Consider the following 21,726-nt stretch of genomic DNA (forward strand, 5'->3'; position numbering starts at 1 on the left):
CACTGGATAGTGATAAGAAGCAGGAAACCTGGTTGATCTTTCCTCTCTTCTCAGACGCCAACCTGATGAAGCTACAACAACAGCAACAACTTGCATTTACATAGCGCCTTTAACATAGTAAAACGTCCCAAGGTCCTTCACAGGAGCGATTTCGAACAAAATTTGACACCGAGCCACATAAGTAGATATTAGGACAGGTGACCAAAAGCCTGATCAAAGATGTAGGTTTTAAGGCACGTCTTAAAGGAGGAGAGAGAGGTAGAGAGGTGGAGAGGTTTATGGAGGGAATTCCAGAGCTTAGGGCCTAGGCAGCTGAAGGCACGGCTGCCAATGGGGATTAAAATTGGGGATAAAAGAGAGGCAAGAATTGGAGGAGTGCAGAGATCTGGGTGGGTTGTAGGGCTGGAGGAGATTACAGAGATAGGGAGGGGCGAGGCCATGGAGGGATTTGAAAACAAGGATGAGAATTTTAAAATCGAGGCGCTGCTGGGACGGGAACCAGTGTAGGTCAGCGAGCACAGGGGTGATGGGTGAACGGGACTTAGTGCGAGTTAGGATACGGGCAGCAGAGTTTTGGATGAGCTCAAGTTTATGGAGAGTGGACTACATGCATGCTCAGCAGTGAAAGCAGCATGTAGTCCCACAACTAAAGGATTAGGTCAAAGCTCTGCAACCCGGCCACATCCAGTCGTGAATAAACAACTAACTGGAGGAAGAGGCTCCATGATGGAGCCTAGCATGTGACTGCAAAAGGCAAGGTTGGAGCAAACATGGCAACCTATTTGTGCACAGCAAGGTCCCACAATCAGCAAATGAATGAATGACCAGTTAATCTGTTTTAGTGGTTTCGGAGGCTTCCCCCTTCGTCAGGTGAACGATGTTCACCTGACGAAGGGGGAAGCCTCCGAAAGCTTGTGAATGTAAAATAAAATTGCTGGACTATAACTTGGTGTTGTAAAATTGTTTACAATTGTCAACCCCAGTCCATCACCGGCATCTCCACATCGTGTTTTAGTGGTGGTGGTTAAGGGAAGACTGTTAGCCAAGACAAGTCCTTGCTCTTCTTTGAATAGTGTCTTGGGATCTTTTACGTTTATGTGATCAGGCAAATAAGGCTTTCATTTCCATAGATAATTTGGGTATAGGGTTAGAGGGAGTGATGTTAAGAAATGCAGACGAGACTAAAATAGGAGGATTAGCAAATAATTCTGAGGACCAAAGGATGTTGAAAGGGAATATTGATAAGATGGTATAATGGGCAATACTGTGGCAGTTGGAATTCAGTGTCAGTAAATGTGAGGTGGTACATTTTGGTAAAAGAAAAATAAAAGTAATAATTAGATTTTGAGTGGGAGAAGGCTGGGTGATTTGGAAAATCAGAGGGATTTCGAGGTTGAGGTTCACAAAGCATTAAAAGCAGCACCCCAAATGCATAGAACCATTCAAAAAATCTAATGAAATATAGGGTTTTATGATAAGAGGTATATAATATAAAAGCCAAGATCTAATGGTGAATATATAGAAAACTTTAAAACAAACAAACTTGCATTTATATAGCACCCTTCACATCCTCAGGACATCTCCAAGTACTTCACAGCCAATAAGGTACTTTTGAGGTGAAGTCAGTGTTGTAATGTGGGGAAACACAGCGCACAGCAATGAGATAAATGACTAGATAATCTGTTTTTAGTGATGTTTAGTTGAGAAATAAACGTTGGCCAGGATATCAGAAGAATTCTCATGTTCTTCTTCAAAGCACAATAAAGGGATATGGGAACTTGAGATAGGACTACTGCCAGTGTGACGAAAAAAACAGCACCACAGACTGGGTGGGCCTAACGGCCTGTTTCCGTGTTGTAATTTCTATGTAACACCTCATCCATAAGGTGGCATCTCCAACAATGCAACATTTCCTCAATACTGCAATGAAGTATCAACCCAGATTATGTATTTAAGTCCTGAAGTGGGGTTTAGAACCCACAACCTCCTGTCTCAGAAGTAAGTGTTATCAAATAAGCCAAGCTGTCCTTGAAAAGAGGTGTTCTGTAGAATGCCGGTAAAACTTTTTAGTTTAAAAAAAGTCACAAATTGAAGTGAAATTCCCGCTGTTGGTTTGTTTGCTGAAGAACACTTGTTTGTTAAGCATCTGCAAATTACAGTTACATGTTTGGAAGGGACCAGGAATCAGCTGCTAGTTGATAAATGGTTCTCTTTTCCTCTTTATGATCCCTGAGAGAACAACATTCCTGAAATTTAGCAGATTGTCAGACAACGTTGTACTCTTTCAAGTCAAAGTGTGTCCTCAGTGCTAAAACAGTGTATCCTTCTTCATTGATCTGAATGATTGGTAATGGGAGACATCTCATCTCAGGTAATAAAAATTTTTAAACCTTTTTATTTACATTTTCTCAGTTTTTTGCCCCTAAATTGCTGCTTTTATTTATGATTAAGACTTCCTGTGTGGTATTTTGGTCCTCATTTTTGATATTGTTGATAATCATAATTGTAATATGACTTTTTGCCGACTTTTCTTTTAGAAGATGCAATAGTATCTGCCTCATCTGTTTATGCAAAGCATTTTGTGCTCCAACGGTGCAATGTCACAAATTTTATGACAGACAACATTGATAATCATAATTCCAGCGTTTATACGGGCATTGCTAGTGCTTAGAAGGAGATAAAAAGATTGCAAATATTTGAGGTTCAGCAGATGCCATAGTAATAAAAAAATTGCATGCAGCTGTTCAACTGTTCTCCCTTTCATCGGCTACAAACACACTGCCACTTTAATATGGTGCAGATATACTTTGATAAGAAAGACTTGCAGTTATATAGCCACTTTAATGTTGAAATCATCCCAACGCTTTTCAGAGAGGACAAAGGAACAGATACCAAACTGTGGTTAGAGGGGTGACTGAAAGCTTGGTTTGAAAAGATGCGTACTAAGGTTTTTAAAGTTAGATAGAGAAGTGGAAACAGAGGTTTGTAGGAAGTTACTTCACATACAATGAATTAATATAAAAGTATCACTTTCGTTTTATTCCAGATTTCCTATTAGATGCAACAAAGAAAACTTGCAATTTCAAAAATAAAGTTTTAAAGTAATGGCTAATGGTTACAATATCTTGGAAAGTGTTGCTTGTTTAAAAAGTGCAAGAATTTCTTTGCAAAGACTGGAGTACTTTTTTTTTAAAAAAAGTGTTATAGGGTTTAAAACTGCAAACTGATTAACGTAAAATACTTTTTATTTGCACCCAACACTCTCCACAGCACTGCCTATTAGCTCTGAAGAATGCCGAGCACATGCATGCCATTAGTTACTGGGGGGATGGGGCAAACTTTTTGTTTGTGGGTGGTTTGGGGCTCAAGCTTGTTCGTGGTCGCCGCCTGTCACGTTCGGTTATGTCAAGACCTCCAGCTCTCATTGATGCTCGTGATGAATGAATGGATGAATGAACCTCTTGCTAGTTTCCCCTCCTCCCCCTTTTTCTTCCTCTCTTGTCCTGTCCTTTTCCCGCCAATTTTTTTTTAAAAAATAACCTTTTCAAAGACAAGTCTGTTTAAAGTGCGCAGAAGCATTTAAAAGTCCGACACTCCTGCAAGCAAAGCAATCTACAGAAACAGTCTCCAAGTGACACTGCAACATTACAGCGGTTTAAAATCCCCGCACAGCTGTTTCCCGCGAAAAAACAAGATACAAAAACCAGAGGCTGCATTCTTTGAGGAGGGATATTCTATTATTATCATTTACTATAGAAGAAAATACTCGAAGAATAAATACTGTTACCAGATATAAATAGTTTTCATTTTTATAATCCGAATAATCTCCAAACTTTTGTTAAACTTTAACTCAATAATATCAGAAAAGCAATTACAAATCTGAATGTGTCCCCCCCTCCCCCTGATGTCGGATGGTATATTCCTATATTTCCCCGTTCGCTCGAAAAGTTCCCATTTAATTAGAAAAGGGGGTTTCTTACTTTTAATGGTCGATATGGACAACAAGATCGGTCCCTGTAAAATAACGGGAAGTTTTTACCTCACAATATTTAGCAACTTGGCTTTCACGCTGGAATAAAAACGTTTCAGCTCGATTCCATGAAAAAAAAATTAAACATTTTTGAAGATCTCGCCACCCCTTTTATTCCCACATGGTACAACCCAAACTGCCCCCGCCGAAGCGCTTATTCAAAAAGCCGTTTCTATTGGTCGAAACTCGAAAGCCGATGGGGGGGAAGAAAAAAAGGCTCGATCCCATTGGCGGCTTCCCCGCCTCGCCCACCCACATTTACGTCTTTAAGCGCGGGTTGCGATAAGCCCCGCCCCCAGGCCCCTCAGGCCCCGCCCCTGATCCCCTCAGGCCCCCTCCCCCCACAGGCCCCGCCCCTGATCCCCTCAGGCCCCCTCCCCCCTCAGGCCCCGCCCCTGATCCCATCAGGCCCCGCCCTCCCCCCCCCACACAGGTCCCGCCCCTGATCCCCTCAGGCCCCGCCCTCCTCCCCACAGGTCCCGCCCCTGTCCCACCTCAGGCCCCGCCTTGTTGTGAGGGAGGGAGGGAGGGGGCGGGGCGATGGGCGAGTGTTATTTTTCGAAATAAAGGCGGTGGCGCGAGCGGCGGCTGGGCGCGTCCGATGAGCCTGAGGCCCGCGGGCGATGGAGGAGGAGAAGAAGAGGAGGAAGAAGAAGCGGCTGCGGCGGCACTGAGCCCAGCACTAATCCTCTCCCCTTCACCCAGTCTATCTCCTACTCCCTTAATCTGCAAAAAAAAAAGAATAGGGGCACCGATGAGGTGCTGAAGGGGGGGCCGGGGCCTGTCCTTGAGTTTCTCTCCCCTCCTGTCATCCGCCGCCTCCATTTTAAATCCCTTTAATTCCTTCATTTTTTTAAATTCTGCGGCTAAAAAAAAAAAAAATTTTTTTTAAAAATATATATAATTATTATTTTTTTTAAAAAATATGAGCAGCGTTGGGGGCGCGAGCCCCACCAGGCCCAGGCCGCGCAAGAGCCTGGGGGCCGCGCAGTTGCTTCCCCTCTGCGTCCCCGGGAGAGGCAGGTCGTGCAAAGCTCTCTTCTCCTCCTCCTCTTCTTCCTGCTGCTCCGACACCCCGGTGCTGTCCCCTGTCACCAACCTGGCGCTCAACATGGTCAACCTGAAGGGCCTGGGCAGGTAAAGTGTTCGGGGTGTGTGGCGCCTCACGCTGTGGGTGGGGGTGGGGGGGGGGGGTCTGGTGGTTGTAACTTTGTGTGGGGGGTCGGTCTGTCCGTGTTTCCACCCCCGGGGGGAGTCTGGGGTCGCTCTCCTGGTAAATGTGCAAATTCCAGGGGTGCCGAGCAGCCAGGTTTTGTGCGCCGCTTGTGCAAAGTGGGGGTGGGGAGAGCCAGCACAACGTGCTCTCCCTTTGCAGGGCTCCTGCTGTTTGATAAACTTGCTGAAGAATTTGGTGTATTTGTGCAAATTGTGTGTGTGTGTGTGGGGGGGAAATGATTTAGCATTTGTGCAAATAGTGTGTGTGTGGGGGGGAATGATTTAGCATTTGTGCAAATAGTGTGTGTGGGGGGGGGAAATGATTTAGCATTTGTGCAAATAGTGTGTGTGGGGGGGGAATGATTTAGCATTTGTGCAAATAGTGTGTGTGGGGGGGGAATGATTTAGCATTTGTGCAAATAGTGTGTGTGTGGGGGGGGGGAAGTGATTTAGCATTTGTGCAAATAGTGTGTGTGTGGGGGGAAATGATTTAGCATTTGTGCAAATAGTGTGTGTGTGGGGGGAAATTATTTAGCATTTGTGCAAATAGTGTGTGTGTGGGGGGGAATGATTTAGCATTTGTGCAAATAGTGTGTGTGTGGGGGGGAAATGATTTAGCATTTGTGCAAATAGTGTGTGTGTGGGGGGGAAATGATTTAGCATTTGTGCAAATAGTGTGTGTGTGGGGGGAAATGATTTAGCATTTGTGCAAATAGTGTGTGTGTGGGGGGGAATGATTTAGCATTTGTGCAAATAGTGTGTGTGTGGGGGGAAATGATTTAGCATTTGTGCAAATAGTGTGTGTGTGGGGGGAAATGATTTAGCATTTGTGCAAATAGTGTGTGTGTGGGGGGGAATGATTTAGCATTTGTGCAAATAGTGTGTGTGTGGGGGGGAATGATTTAGCATTTGTGCAAATAGTGTGTGGGGGGGGGAATGATTTAGCATTTGTGCAAATAGTGTGTGTGTGGGGGGAAATGATTTAGCATTTGTGCAAATAGTGTGTGTGGGGGGGGGAAATGATTTAGCATTTGTGCAAATAGTGTGTGTGGGGGGGGAATGATTTAGCATTTGTGCAAATAGTGTGTGGGGGGGGGAATGATTTAGCATTTGTGCAAATAGTGTGTGTGTGGGGGGGAATGATTTAGCATTTGTGCAAATAGTGTGTGTGTGGGGGGGGGAAATGATTTAGCATTTGTGCAAATAGTGTGTGTGGGGGGAAATGATTTAGCATTTGTGCAAATAGTGTGTGTGTGGGGGGAAATGATTTAGCATTTGTGCAAATAGTGTGTGTGTGGGGGGGAATGATTTAGCATTTGTGCAAATAGTGTGTGTGTGGGGGGGGGGGAATGATTTAGCATTTGTGCAAATAGTGTGTGTGTGGGGGGGGAATGATTTAGCATTTGTGCAAATAGTGTGTGTGTGGGGGGGGGAATGATTTAGCATTTGTGCAAATACAACTGAGCAAATTGAAATCACTTTTTTAATTGTAATTTTAAGTTGAAGTGAAAATTGATGTAGCTGAGTCCAGCCAAATGTGTTTGTTTCCTTCTCTCCCTCATCCCCCATTTAAGTTGTTGATTCTTTTGAGTATTTGACTGCTGAGTTTTCTCTTTTTTTAATATATAGTAATTATGATACACCGAAACGCAGGCCAAATGGGACCCCGTTGCTGCTCAAGACGCTCTCATCTGATTCTGATGCAGGTTGGTACTAAGGCCTAGTGTTGGTGCTCAGAGCACCAATCCAGAGAAGTGAGGCAATGCATTTGGGGAGGGCACACAAGGAAAGGGAGTACACAATAAATGAGAGGATGCTGAGAGGTGTAGAGGAAGTGAGGGACCTTGGAGCGCATGTCCACAGATCCCTGAAGGTAGTAGGACAGATAGATAAGGTGGTTAAGAAGGCACATGGGATACTTTATTAGCTGAGGCACAGAATATTAGAGCCTGGAGGTTTTGCTAGAACTGTATAAAACATTGGTTCGGCCACAGCTTGAGTACTGTGTATAGTTCTGGTCACCACATTACAGGAAAGATGTAATTGCACTAGAGAGGGTACAGAGCAGATTTATGAGGATGTTGCCAGGACTGGAGAATTTGTTATGAGAAGATTTGATAGGCTGGGGTTGTTCTCTTTTTGGAACAGAGGGGAGATTTAATTGAGGTATATAAAATTATGACGAGACTAGATAGAATGGGTCGGGAGGACTTATTTCCCTTAGCAGAGGGGTCGGTGACCAGGGGACATAGATTTAAAGTAATTGGTAGAAGGATTAGAGGGGAGCTGAGGAGAAATATTTTCACCCAGAGGGTGGTGGGGGTTTGGAACTCACTGCCTGAAAGGGTGGTAGAGGCAGAAACCCACATCTCATTTTTTAAAAAAAAGTACTTGGATGTGCACTTGCAATGCCGTAACCTACAGGGCTACGGACCAAGTGCTGGAAAGTGGGATTAGGCTGGTTAGCTCTTTTTGCGGCCGGCACGGACACGATGGGCTGAATGGTGGCTTCCTGTGCTTTAACTTTGTATGATTCTATGAGCAATGTTTTTTGTGCTTGTAGTTTGTTTTTTGATTTGTGTTCTGTCAGCTTAAAATATATTGCAACCAGCAGACTGAGAGCCATCTGACTGCATAATCAGTACTTAAAAGTTTGCAAACTTTTATTAGGGATTGAGGCTAGAAGAGTAGTGAGAAAAACTGTAAGGTTATTTCTCCCATTAAATTTTTTTCCATTTTGTTCCACTTGCTATGGCAACTTTCTCTACGTGTGGCTGGCTGGCTACCAGTCTGAATTCCTTCAAGTACTCAATGGGGGGCAAATATGCAAGTTTGTTCTTGATTAACAGATGTAGTGTGACCTTTATAATCTCAATGTAATTGGCTTGGCTGTGTGTGTGTGTGCGTACACACCGGACGTTCTGTGGAGGAAACCAGCACGTCAATGCACCACCTTCCTGGTTGGATGCACGAGTCATTGTGCATGATGGATGCTTTAACTACAGTTCAGTGAGTACACACACTGGTGTGGCACTGTCCAAACAGACTCAAGGTGGAGCTATAGTCTGAGTTGCTTGATTCTCTCCTACCTGCCTGGGTGGCAGTGGCTGCTACCGTTCATTAACGTTCCCTGGGGTGGTCGGGAAGAGGCATCAATCTCCATCTTTCTATTAAACACCCCAACAGAAATGTGTGGCTGATGGGTGAAAATGGGGTTGCCATTGTTAGAAAAACCACCAGTGCCGTCTGAGCTTGCACATGGGAAAAATCGGTGAACAATTGCTGGCATTGAGCGATACTGCAGCATGAATGCTCTGTGTAGGAGGTGTGAGGAGAAAATTGCAAGGCAGGAAAACATTTGATATGCAAAGCTTTGGGAGATCACTTTTTTGAATTTGCAATTGCTTCACGTACTTGGTGTAAAAAGTGGAACACTCCAGTCAAATTCTTGCAATAATATTTAATTATAAATTTAGATAATTTGCATATAACAACACATGTGTTTGAGACTCAAAATAGATAACAATCTGCCTATTCATCATGATCCCCTGTTGCTGCGGAACGTGCTGAAGCAGGTTGGTTCTGTGCTGACAGTCTGCTGTTCGGAGAACAGTGCTACAGAAACTGGTGCGTGTATGCTGACGCTCGCCATTGTAGCTGGGGGCCCATGATTAACATCAAGTGTCCTACGTGTCTCTCCCTGTGGGACAGACAGCAGCTGCGGTCACAGGTGGATGTACAGGGAGCTATGAGCTAACCGTTCAGCTGTTAACTATTCTTGCTCCATAGACATGCTGCAGTCAAATTTTGCTTTACTTCATATGGCTGAGTGCGTTTCCACTTTTTTTTTATGTTGGTGGGGTTCACTTAGTCTTACTCTTACGCTTAGTTGTGTACGATTTGTATTTATACTGATCTTTGAATTGTCCTAATGCCTGTGTCTTACACAGGGCTTTGTATGGATTCTCCAAGCCCAATGGATGAAAAGGCAATCGATGAAACGTAAGTTTTCACCAACCTTGTGCTTCAGTTAGGGTGGTTATTGGGCTCATGGGTTATGTAAGGTTTGGAAAAAAAATACATGTGCCAGTGAGGCTGCTCCTTTGTTCTCTAACTTAGTGTCACTATTCATGTGTATGCCATGCATATGCAGTGACCGAGTTCGCAGAAACTGAGATGATCAGTATATCGGGTATATAAAATTATGATAGTGGATAGTGAGGACTTACTTCCCTCAACAGAGGGGTCAGTGACCAGGGGCATAGATTTAAAGTAATTGGTAGAAGGATTAGTTGGGAGCTGATGAGAAATTATTTTCACTTTCACTCAGCCATGTGCTAAAATCCACTTACTAGCATGAGTCTACTGAATCTCTTACTTGTGTGCAGCTCATGGTGTGGTTCCCCATCCCTCTTTTTTAGATCCTTACTTTTAACCCACATCCTAAAAGATTCCTAGACTTGTTAATACAAATGGCCTCATCTGTGTTTGTTCTTGCCCACAAGCATAGGTCGTTGTACAATAGAAGTTTACAGCACAAAAAGGAGGCTATGTAGCTTATCATTTCTGCACTTGCCCTTTGTTGGAGCAATCCAAAACTAAATCAACTGCCCCCCTCTCCCCATGTTCCTCTGTTATCCACTTTCCTAGTAAAATATATAATGGTCTCTGCTTCAACTGCTGCCTGTGGCAAAGTGTCCCATGCTCTGAAAACTCTGCATTAAATCAATTTTCCTGAACCTCTTAGTGAAAAATTTAAAATTGCTGCCCTACTTCACTCCCCAAATAGCGCATAGTCTCTTTATTCAAAACCTTACATTTAAATCTACCCTCAGCTTTAGTAGAAGCTGTCCCAATATCTGAAGTCTCCAACTATAGTTTCCCATCCTTGATCTTCCTGGTAAAAAAATATAAGCTCTCAGTGCCCTTTCTACAATGTTAAACTGCACACACCATTTACTGTAGCCTACATTTTGCTTTGTGAAAATGTAGCTTTACCTCTTGTACTCTTTATCAAAGCCCAAAACGCTACTGGCCTTTTTGTATAGCTTTATCTAGCACTTTTAGGCATTATGCGTTTGAATCCCCAGCTATCTCTGCTCATTCATGCCCTTCAGCATCTTCCCGTTGAGTGCATACACTCGTTCCTTTTTTCTCCCCCCTTACAAAATGTAGCATCTCATACTTTGCCATTCTCCACAATAAATTGCATCGGTCACCTGTCTGCCCATTCCACTAACCTGTCTGTTTTCCTGAGATTGCCTTTGGTTCTCTAAAATGTTTACAAAACCTCTTTCTTTTGACATCGGGATATTGAGATTATTGTCCCTGTAACTAAGTTGAAATCAACTATTTATTTATGCAGAGAACAAAATGGACCCAGCACCCACCCTCATAGCACTTGAACTCTTCTCCAATCTGAGCAACATGTTTTCCCCTGACCTTTTTGTTTCCTGTCCATCAACTAAATTTCTACGTGCTGCTGCATTCCTCTTGTACCACAAGTGCCTGATTTCTTTTTTTAATACAGGCTCCTGTCTGCCCATTCTACTAACCCGAACTAAATATTGGGAAGACCGAAGCCATTGTCTTTGGTCCCTGCCACAAACTCTGTTCCCCAGCCATCGACTCCATCCCTCTCCCTGGCCACTGTCTGAGGCTGAACCAGATCGTTTGCAACCTTGGCGTCCTATTTGACCCTGAGATGAGCTTCCATCACCAAGACTGCCTACTTCCACCTCCAGAACATCACCTGTCTCTGCCCCTGCCTCAGCTCATCTGCTGCTGAAACTCTCATCCATGCCTTTGTTACCTCTGGACTCACAACACTGGCTGGCCTCCCATCTGCCACCCTCCATAAACTTGAACTCATCCAAAACTCTGCTACCTGTATCCTAACTCGCACCCAAATCCTGTTCTCCCATCACCCCAGTGCTCGCTGACCTACATTGGCTCCTGGTCTGGAAACGCCTTGATTTTTAAAAAAGAAATCTCATTCTTGTTTTCAAATCCCTCTATATCCTCGCCCCTCCCTATCTCTGTAACCTCCTACAACCCACCGAGATCTCTGCACTCCCCAAATTCTTGTCTCTTGTGTATCCCCGATTTTAACCGCTCCACCATTGCTGGCCGTGCCTCCAGCTGCCTAGGACCTAAGCTCTGGAATTCCAAATCTTTTTTAACTTTATTTTAGAGAGGTGTCCACACTAGTAACCCCAAGGGTATGTGAGGTTACGCAGTATTCCAGGCCCCAGGCGACGGGAATCTGAAGTACAGTGTGCTTATTTGTCTTCTGTGTATCTATTCGATTTTCAGTATTTTTATACTGAATAGCACTTTGGGTAGCTGACGTTTTTTGGAAGTGACAGCAAGAGTCCCTGGGAGTGGTTTAACATTAGGATTTCCTCAAAGTTTGAAGTGTTTTAAGTATAAACATTTGGTTCAATTGATAAGGGAGTGGCATAGTGCTGCATGAAAGTCTTTAGGGCTTTTCAGGATGTGGTCTAGGTTTTGTGCAGATGACGCCAGTTAACAACGGTGTCCTGTATCTCTTGAAATGTTTGTGGTTTTAATGTTCGTGTTTTTGTTTTAAATCCATAGGCAGCAAATGGTAGCAGATGTTAATGCCCTTAGTAACCAGTTAGGTTTAATCTGACAAGCAAAACTAACTCAAAGAAGCCAGCGAATCTTGGCAGCAGCTCTCACAAGCGTGTCCTTGTACCTGTGCAGTTTAGGTTAGTTAAATGTGAAACGGCCAAAGGAGACCTTTGCATTTATAGTTGCAGTAACTCTGCTATATTCAGAGAAGCCAGTAATCAGTCGTGCATAGAAATAGGCAGAAGTTACAATTCAGAAATGGGCCATTCAGCCCAACCAGTCCTTGCCAGTGCTAACCCTCCATGTGAGCATATAGTACTAATCATATTTTCACACCCTATTATCCTATCACTTCAGCCTCCTGTCCAATCTAATCTTGAATGTTGACATTGTTTCTGCCTCAACCACTAACCCTGGAAATGAATTCTGCAGCCTCACAACTGTGTAAAGTTTCTCTTGCTGTTTTAAATCTCACATTTAATCTTGTATCTACTGTCCCTTGTCCTAGACCCCTTAACTACTGGAAACAATCTGCTTTTTAATCCACCCTGTCCCATCTTCTCATAATTTTTAAATACTTCTATCACTCTGGAATCTACATTGTTCCGGTGGAGGGGGAAAAAAAGCCCAAATGTTTCCAAATCTCCTTGTATTTATATTTCCTCCTCCTAAACAACATCCTAGTGAATCTGCAGTGTATCCTCTCTAAACCTTTCCTGCAGTGTATCCTCTCTAAACCTTTCCTACAGTGTGGAGCTCAATACTGCACACATTACTCTTGGAGGTTATCATATAGGCTCATTACCTGTCTGCATTTATAATCTGTGCCTCTTGCGATAAAACCTAATCCAATTAGTTTTTTTAAATGGCCTTATCAGCCTTTATTATCCTGTAAACCTAGACCTCAAATCCCTCTGCTGTCCCACAACAGCGTTTACTTCCATTCAGAGTATAACATATTTGGATTTAAAAATGTATCACCTCTCACTTACTGACACTATCTTTCTCTTTTTAGCCCAGTCCTCCATCTTAAGATCCCATTGCAGCTTCCTTTAGTCTTAAGAATTAACTATACCTCCTGTTTTGATAGTATTTGCACATTGGCAACTTGGTTCCTATATGGATATGTTGTAGTGACACTCTTTTGGAAAGCCTACCATTCGGAAACTTTACAATTCAACAGATATGGATTGTAACCAATATTAAGCCAATCTCTAAATTGAATAAACCTGGAATTTTAACATATTCAGCTCCCTGTCTGAAGTATAGGCAAACTCTTAAATGCAGGTTTTGAATTTCCATTTTAGTGAGCCATCAATTAACTTTTTTTCCAAAAAAGTGGTCAAAAGCATTCTCCAAGACTAGTATCTGCATGTTAATAGAGTAAACTCTTCTGAGAGACCTCCAGTTAATTGTGGGGTGGTGCATATCCCATCTGTTGCTAGCTTGCCAACTTAGACTGCAGGGTCGGGTACGTAGCACGTGCTGAAAGGAAAGAGCCTGCCTCTCTTGCTTGACTAGTTCTGTTGTGCTGTTTCTTTGTTATGCCACGCTTGTGTCTTCCTGATTGTGGCACTGATTAAATGCTGTCAGCTGTAGGGGTCAGCGCTGTAGGGGCCTCCCGATGGCATATGGCGACCGAGAAGTAATCTCCATCCCAGACAAAGGGGCTCATTTGCATACAGGTGGTGAGCAGCGAGTCTAGAGGCCATTGCTATGGAGATGGTAATAGCAAATTTTGACCCCTCTTTTTTGAGCAGAGGGTGCCTGCGATCTTTATTCACATTACTGCTTTATCCGCGTAGACTGCCTACATTCATCACAGCACTTTGGGGTTTGCATGCTGTTCATGGGCAGATGTGCTATCAACGAGCAATTAAGTGTTAGAGGTATGCCAAGAGTTTAAGTCCGAGTGCAGTTAGTGCCAGCAAATGTGGTACGATCTACCAATAGTGAAATAAGTGGTTGGCTGTTAAAATTGGTCAACTTGCTCTTCAGATGATCACACTGTGGTCTTTAAATGGCATGACCTACAAAAGCAATTATTTCAAGATATTGCAATACATCTTAACTGCATGAAATACTATAATTCTTTTGAGATATCCGAACCACTCCTTGCCTCGGTCGGTCTTTCCTACAGACTTAAGACCCAAGCTCAGTGTCAGGTAATTGTTTTGTGATTAACTTCATCTTGCTCTTTCTACCTTGGCCATGTACCTTTTTATCTTGACTTTTTAAAAAACTGACTCTTCTCAGATTTGGATTTTTTTATAGTTTGTACTTTTTGGGAGTTGTCTGTAGTAATGTAGCAGCCTGAACTTAAGTTTGTCTCACTTCTTGTTACAGGTTTGAAAAAGCAATATTAGAATCTGGAAATGTGATTGCCAAGTAAGTACAACTACCATGGCCCCTTCTGGCCTGTAAAGTAATGGGTTTTTAACAAATAACAGTCCAGTTAATGCAATGCAAAACAAGGTCTGACCTATTCTCCGGTGAGGAAGTGCACTTCCTCAACTAGCTGACAAACTCAAAACCACATTCAAATTCTGAGACTGTTTTTAAGTAGTAAAGCTGGAAGGTTAACTGATCGAACATGAAGTTTACGGTATATCTTTGATCTCCTGGTTTCTTTCTGACATAGCCACTCTTGCATATAGCACAAACTAAACTGATGCACCTTTTTTATAAACAGCTCTTCTCCATGGCTCCAGAAGTGCTGTTACCCTAAAGTTTCTCCTTCACAGATTGGCAGTTACCCAGAAGCATGGTTCAGCTTTCACAATTATCTTGTCACTCCTTCATTGGTAACCGCGCCCCTCCCGGCTGTCGGTCTCCAATTGAGTGTCAGACGCCAAGACCTGGATGAGTCAAAACTTTCTCACCGCTTAATGTTGGCTCTAAGCACATCTCCGGTCTCAACTTGATCTCTCCCCTCCCCCTGCTGCATCAGGCTTGGGCTCAAAAGTGTGGCGTGTCCGTACGTTACTTGACACGAAGCTCAGTTTCCTCTTCCACATCCAATCTGTCACCAAGCACGTGTTGTCTTCCACCTCCTACATTTTCCCATCTTTACCCCCTATCTCCTTCCCCTCCCACCTGTGAAAAGCACTCTTCCATGCTGTCATTGTCTCTTGGCTGAACTTCCCCAATGCTCTCCTTGCTGTTCTCCCTGCTTCCACCATTTATGAACAGTACGCGCTCCAGAATTCTGTGGCCTTTGTCCTCACCTGCTCAAAGGCCTGAACTCATCACATGTCCTTGCCAAGCTTGCGTCCTAGTGAATCTACCTTGCCCTCCACAGTCTCCAGTTTTGGAGGACACAGGATCTTTTGAATGTGTCCTCCAAAACTGGACTACTTGCCTTTCGTGCCCCCACCTTGGCACCAGTTACCTGCCCTCAAGTGCTCTCCCTTCAACTGTGCTTTCTCCTCTTCCCCTTTCTCTTCTCCAACTCCTCCACCCTTCCTTCCCCAAAAAGCAGTGACTGACTGCTTGAAATTCCCTGCCTTGTAAAGCTGTCTGAAGTGTGAGAAATGCAAGTTCTGCCCCTCCTCCCCATCTCGCTTCTGTTGCCTCTTGGGTGAATTTAAGAAAGGTGACAGCTGACTTGATCCTGTTTTGAACGATCTCCATGTACAAGCATTTTCCATTAGAGTTGTTGGATAATCGGAACTGGTTTCTCTTCTGATACCTGGCATGTTGAATGTGAATGGCAGTGCACCAAGGTACCTTTTGAGGATCAAACCTGGGATTTTTCCTCATTTACCGTAGTTCCATAACAGGCTAGGCACTTAACCAACTGAGGCATTGGAGGAGCTCCATACTAACTGGAATCTTGATTTTTAAAGAGCATTATGGACTGTAAGGGACAGAAAGAGAATCAGTTTAGTAGTTATTTGGTCTCAGCTTGGTTCTCAGGAATGCTCAACTCTCTTTAGATGCAATCATCCTAAAATTATCCAGTCAAGACCAGGATTGTAAGGCTGTAGTATTAAATATTCTATTCAGAAACTTAGAGCATGACCCTTTTTGGAGCATTTTAACCTCCCAGTCTACATTTCATACCTGTTGATTTACATTTTAGTTGAGTGCTGATGTAGCTTGCTAACTGAAGCAAGGTGATGGTTATATTGTACCCAAACTCGTTTAGGTCTTTTTAAGCACCTGTGCAATTAGTATTAAACTTTGAACTGTTCATTAGTGGGGAGAGAGAAGAGAAAGGGGGAGAAACTGAACTGTAGTTGACCAACTCTAACCCTTTGAGCTGAAGTGTTAACTGATCTTTTTCCTGTTTCAGGAAGTTCCCCATCAGAAGAATAAACTCCCTTCCGGTGAGTGCCCTTCTGTGGATGCAGTTTTTATACATTTTTTTTAATCTTGCAGGAATTCTTAAATTTGCTGGTAAATTTTAAAGATCTTGATTCTGTTGAGTTGCTTGGTATTGCCCATGAAGGTAGTGGAGACATCCATTAGATTTGGTACATTTAAAGCTTGCAGCAGCATGTCACGGGATGGCAATCACCACGCATTCTGAATGTTGTAGGCTTATGGGAAAGCACAGCCAGTCCAAGATGCTCTCACTGGTGGACTGAATGTAAGCTTGAATGAACCTGAGTAGATGCAGAATACACAAGCAGTTTTATTTTCTTTTCCACCCCACTTTGAGGTCAGCTGGGTGTCTTAAGGGTGCAGACATACATCGCTGTCTTTTTAAGTCTCCAAACCAAGCTGAGTAGAATTTATTTGAAGGCTCTGGGTTTTGCCCCCTGCCCCATAGGGGGATACCATCTCGTGTAGAGAGCAAGAAACAAAATTATTCCAGGGTTGTCTTGCCTTGCCACCTTTCCCCCCCCCAAAAAAAAAATGACATTACTAGTGAAATGATGATAGACTAATTGTATTGCTATCTTCTCCCATTGCCAGCAACCTACCTTGGCTGAGAACTCTAACCTGAAACTTTCCTGGCCTGAATGGCTGTCCCTCACAATGTAGTGCATCATTGAGCTATTGAGGGGAGCAGTGGATATGGAGCCATCAGCCATATTGCATGTCTTAGTGCTGCAACTTTGGTAAAATCCACAGCTGCCTTTGCCAGCTCTGCTGAGAAGTTGATATAGATGTCCAGATACATGGATATATTGGTTGAAATGATCTCCAGAAAAGCAATCTGACAAGAACATGAACTTCAAGGAATCATTAAACTTTAATTTTCTGAACTAGTTGGCTTTAACAGTTGTGGTCTTTGTCACTGGGTCTTGATGCAAATAACAGCACTTAATGCAAATAATGGCATCATTAGTAACATGAAGCTATGGTCGTGCCAATAACTTTCACATGCATTGTGACCATTAGTGTATATCTCATTATCCTGGTACTGCTGAGTTCCAGATGTGCAGCTGTAGTTCCTCTAAACAGATCAGGGTAAACTAGGCTTGACTTGGTACTTTTACCAATTCAAATGCACCTTAAGTAACTGGAGCTAGATATCTGCATGTCGCACTTCAACATGCTGACAATATAGAACTGAGGATTTAGATGCTCAGTGACTTAATGCTAAGCCATCTGCTTTTATGTTTTCTAGATGAGACTTCTCGGATCAAGTCCTGCACTAAAACCAAGCCAATGTGACTCTCTAGATTCAGAGGTGTTTCACCAAGAAAGTGGAAGCATCCTTGCAGCTGAAGGAAACAAAGAAAACGTAAGCTCTTTGTCTGTCAAGAATAATCTGGTCTCAATTATGCAAAGCAATTGATATTTTACACTGATTGCAAAACATCTAAATGGCATGGGACTTTTGGAACATCTTGAGCATTTAACAGTCAAGTCAGTATTGTTTTAGAATTGAAGCCTAGGAATACCAGTGTCATCTCCTGGAAACACTGTTGGAATCCTGTACACAAGTGACTATCTAACCACCTCTTCTTGTTAATAAATCTTTAATCATCCCACTGAGGTTATAAGCCTTCCATTTGAAAACTCAACCTGCTGTAGAATTTCATTGGAATATAATTCTAACATAATGGTGGATACTTTTTTTAATTTGAAAGCAAGATGAAGTGGATGTCGTCCCAGCACACCAGGCACATCTGCCAGAGAATGATTCGGGTCCGCATCTGCTTTTTGTCTCTACCTTGCATTCATAGACTAGAACATTCATCTAACTTCAGACTTCTCTTGGGTCCTTTGTATGCCACTAGGTTAACTTCAATTAAATAGGTTAAGGCTGTTAGTTAGTAGTAAATACTACCAGGTTAAAATCATGCTTGCGGTATGGTGTTCCAATCCTTCTGATAAACTGGCCAAATAGTGCAATAATTTGAAAGTGTTCGACTGTCTGCAATTTACCTCCATCAAATAACATTTAGTGATGAAAAAATTCCCTGAGGTTGGGCTTCCTGCTGCTTGGTTTTTGTACAACATTCACCTGATTCTTTCGACCTCTTCACAGGAAGGATTTGAGTTCAAAAAGCCAGTTCGACCAGTTTCTAGAAACCGTCTCTCTACCTTTTATGGCGGGAGCAGACAAGATCAGAGGCCGAGTTCTGCACCTGCATTGATGGCAAGTAACGTAACACCTTGTGACTAAAGGAGTGTTAAAAAGAATAAGAATCTTGTGGTGCTCTTGTGTTGCAGTGGTCTAAATGATGCTGAGAGATGCTTTTATGTTAGTGTGTGCTTCGGATAAGCAGCAATATAGGCTTCCAGTATCATTTTCCCCCACTTACATTATCACCTGTCACTTTTTCTTGGGTGCTGGGCACAATCTAACTAGCTCTTACAGCAACTTGTCTTATATAGTGCCTTTCATAATGCATAAAATGTCCCAAGGTGCTTTATAGGGGGTGGGCAACAGACCATGAACCATAGTGAGAATTGGAGGTGTTCAGAAATTACTAGATGTTGTTATTTCCTAATGTTGTCCTTGAGCACTGATGGCTGTGTTGATATTTGCTCTTATTGCAATCTGGAGAAATTGACCCTTCCTATTTCTAGCTTACTTACAAGCTATCTGTCTGTTCTCTCCTCTCCTCTTTCTCTTCCCTCTCCTCCCCACCCACCCCCCAAAAAAAGTCAGTTGGTTTTCCAGATATTTCAAACCCATAGGTTCCCACATCCAGTGGGATCATGTCCTTGCAGCAAGAAGGGTGAAGAAATATAGTTTTTCTGGAACAATCACTTCTGCCCTTTATGTACTTAACTGTGGTTGAGACAGCACTTGATCACCTACCCCATTTTGTGTGCCTGTGTGGTCACCTCACCCCTTTCACAAATAACTGCCCTTATTTTCCATCTCTCAATCCCATCCCACAATAATCTACATCTACCAGATCTCTTCCATCTACAATGTGATTCCAACCCTTGAGTTCACTTCTCCCCTTCCCTTGCTTTTCAGAGGGACCATTGCACTCAGGCTTTATTCATTTTCTCTCTTGTGCTACAACTGATGGAACAATTGCCCCTTTGCTTTCTACATGTTGCCCAGGACCCTAAATGTTCCCATGTGAGATTTACATGTATGCTACAACCTCATGTGCTGCTAGTTTCATCAAATTCCAATTGGGTGACTGCTTTGCTGAATATCTCTGGTCGACCATTAGTAAAACTAAAATGAAAACAAAAAAATGGTAGAAATACTCAGCAGATCAGGCAGTGTTTGCAGAGTGAGTTAAAGGTCATTGACCTGAAACATTAACTCTGTTTCTCTCTCCGCAGATGCCGCCTGACCTCTGTTTTTCAGCATTTTGTTATTTCAGATTTCCAGCATTTGTAGTATTTTGCTTTCATATTAGTAAAGCTAATCTTGGCTTTCCTTTATTAGTCGAGGCATAGAATATAAAAGCAGGGATATTATGCTGGATCTGTATAGAACACTAGTTAGGCCACAGCTTGAGTACTGCGCACAGTTCTGGTCACCACATTACAGGAAGGATGTAATTGCACTAGAGAAGGTGCAGAGGAGAATTGAGAATGTTGCCAAGACTGGAGAATTTTAGCTACGATGACAGGCTGGGGTTGTATTCCTTGGAACAGAGGCGGCTGAGGGGTAATTTAATTGAGGTGCACAAAATTGAGGGGCCTAGATAGAGTGGCTAGGAAGGACCTATTTCCCTTAGCGGAGGAGGCAATAACCAGGGGGCATAGATTTAAAGTGGTGAAGGATTAGAGCGGAAATGAGGGGGAAAAAATTTCACCCAGAGGACGGTAGGGGTCTGGAACTCACTGCCTGAAAGGGTGGTAGAGGCAGAACCCTTCAACTTATTTTAAAAATACCTGGATGTGCACCTGAAGAGCTGTGACCTGCAGGATTACAGACCAAATGAAGGAAAGTGGAATTAGGCTGGGTGGCTAGTTTCTCAACCGGTGCGGACACAATGGGCCGAATGGCCTCCTTCTGTGCCGTAAATTTTCCATGATTCTATGGCCGTGAATTTTGTGCTGGAAACAAAGCAGTACCTGATCTTTAGCTTAAAATCTGTGTAAGATATTAAAACTATACTTTTTTTCCCTTAGCTTTCACCTTTTGTGGGTGATGGGTCAGCTGATGTTGGTAGTCCAATCCTGTTGCGCCGATCCTCACTAACCTCTTCTGTTGATGATGAAGATGATGGATTTTTAGAGTTGCTTGATGAAGATATTGAGGTAAATCATTTAGCTGTTTCTAACCTGTTTGAATTGAGGGAGCTGTCTCCATATCAACTGTATTAAAATGGGGTCTCTAGTGATGGTAACTGCCTGCTTTCACAAGCATAAAAACCATTACACTTGAGAGCATGTTGTAAATTTCTGTAGTCATTTATCGGGTTTTTTTGTCCTTACAAGCGAGGTTTGTGCTTGGGGAGAGCATTTTGAGCTATGTCGCACCAGGATGAAGTACTGGTTACATTCCAGTCACACTTGCTGGGAACAGTTAAAGACAATGGGCTAAGTGTCTTGGTGTTAAGTCATATTGGTTTACGGGCTGTTATCAGTTCACTAAGTCTAGTGACAACACTGCTCTGGATTTTTCGGTGAGCACTGAAAACCCTGTAGTACAGCATTGCATTTTAAGCTTTTTCTTTGGGTTGACTGTTAGCTGAGCTTGTGGTTAGGTTAGAAAGATCAAGTGTTGGTTACCACCAAATGGGTCTAGTGCTAGCTATCTACGAGCTAACTTTTTTTTGATAATCTTTTGACTGTGGTAAGTCATAGAAAGACTTGAATTTCTACAGCGCCTTTCAGGACATCCCAAAGTGCTTTACAGCCAATGAAGTACTTTTTGAAGTGTAGTCACTGTTGTAATGTAGTAAACGTGGCAGCCAATTTGTGCACAGCAAGATCCCACAGACAGCAATGAGATAAATGACCAGATAATGTTTTAGTGGTGATCTGGCTAATATTTATCCCTCAAGCAACAAGGAGAATTTGTGCCATGGGATCTTTTACATCCACCTAAACTGGAGGCACCATCTGCCCTCTTAACATCTCATCTGAGACTCCAGTGCAACACTCCCTCAGTACTGCACTGAAGTGTCGGCCTGGATTTTGTGCTCAAGCCTCTGGAGTGGGGCTTGAACCCACAACCTTTTGACTCTGTGGCAAGTGTGCTACCCACTGAACCACAAGTCTTGATCTAGCTTGCCACTATGCCAGAAACATTCAATTGTTCATGAAAGGAAAGCTGGAGTGCCCATGTTCATTCCCAGTCCTGAGTTTTTTTTGAACATTGAAGAATGATCTTGTCTGCTAAATATTTTTTTGACAGAATGATGCTGATGTACCCTCTGGCATGGCCAGTTTGCTGACTGCTCCACTTGTGACTAGAAAGGAGATCACACAGGATGTTGAAGTGGTGAGTTTTTGGCTGTTTAGTTATAATGAGCCTTGGCAGATTTGAATACTTTCCT

General features: G+C 43.0%; 1 protein-coding gene across 1 annotated transcript in view; it reads left to right on the forward strand.

Moving 5' to 3' along the window:
- The first annotated feature begins 4,602 nt into the window (after window positions 1–4,602).
- Window positions 4,603–21,726, forward strand: part of cdc25b (cell division cycle 25B) — a 34,547-nt gene continuing 17,423 nt past the window's right edge. Inside the window, exons 1-9 of the mRNA XM_067981468.1 lie at window positions 4,603–5,167; window positions 6,875–6,951; window positions 9,196–9,247; window positions 14,189–14,230; window positions 16,140–16,173; window positions 17,424–17,540; window positions 18,291–18,401; window positions 20,354–20,482; window positions 21,585–21,671. Coding sequence (XP_067837569.1) covers window positions 4,956–5,167; window positions 6,875–6,951; window positions 9,196–9,247; window positions 14,189–14,230; window positions 16,140–16,173; window positions 17,424–17,540; window positions 18,291–18,401; window positions 20,354–20,482; window positions 21,585–21,671 — 861 coding nt within the window. The 5' untranslated portion in view covers window positions 4,603–4,955. The remainder of the gene's footprint in view (window positions 5,168–6,874; window positions 6,952–9,195; window positions 9,248–14,188; window positions 14,231–16,139; window positions 16,174–17,423; window positions 17,541–18,290; window positions 18,402–20,353; window positions 20,483–21,584; window positions 21,672–21,726) is intronic.

The sequence above is a fragment of the Heptranchias perlo genome, chromosome 1 (assembly GCF_035084215.1).
Source record: "Heptranchias perlo isolate sHepPer1 chromosome 1, sHepPer1.hap1, whole genome shotgun sequence".
NCBI lineage: Eukaryota > Metazoa > Chordata > Chondrichthyes > Hexanchiformes > Hexanchidae > Heptranchias > Heptranchias perlo.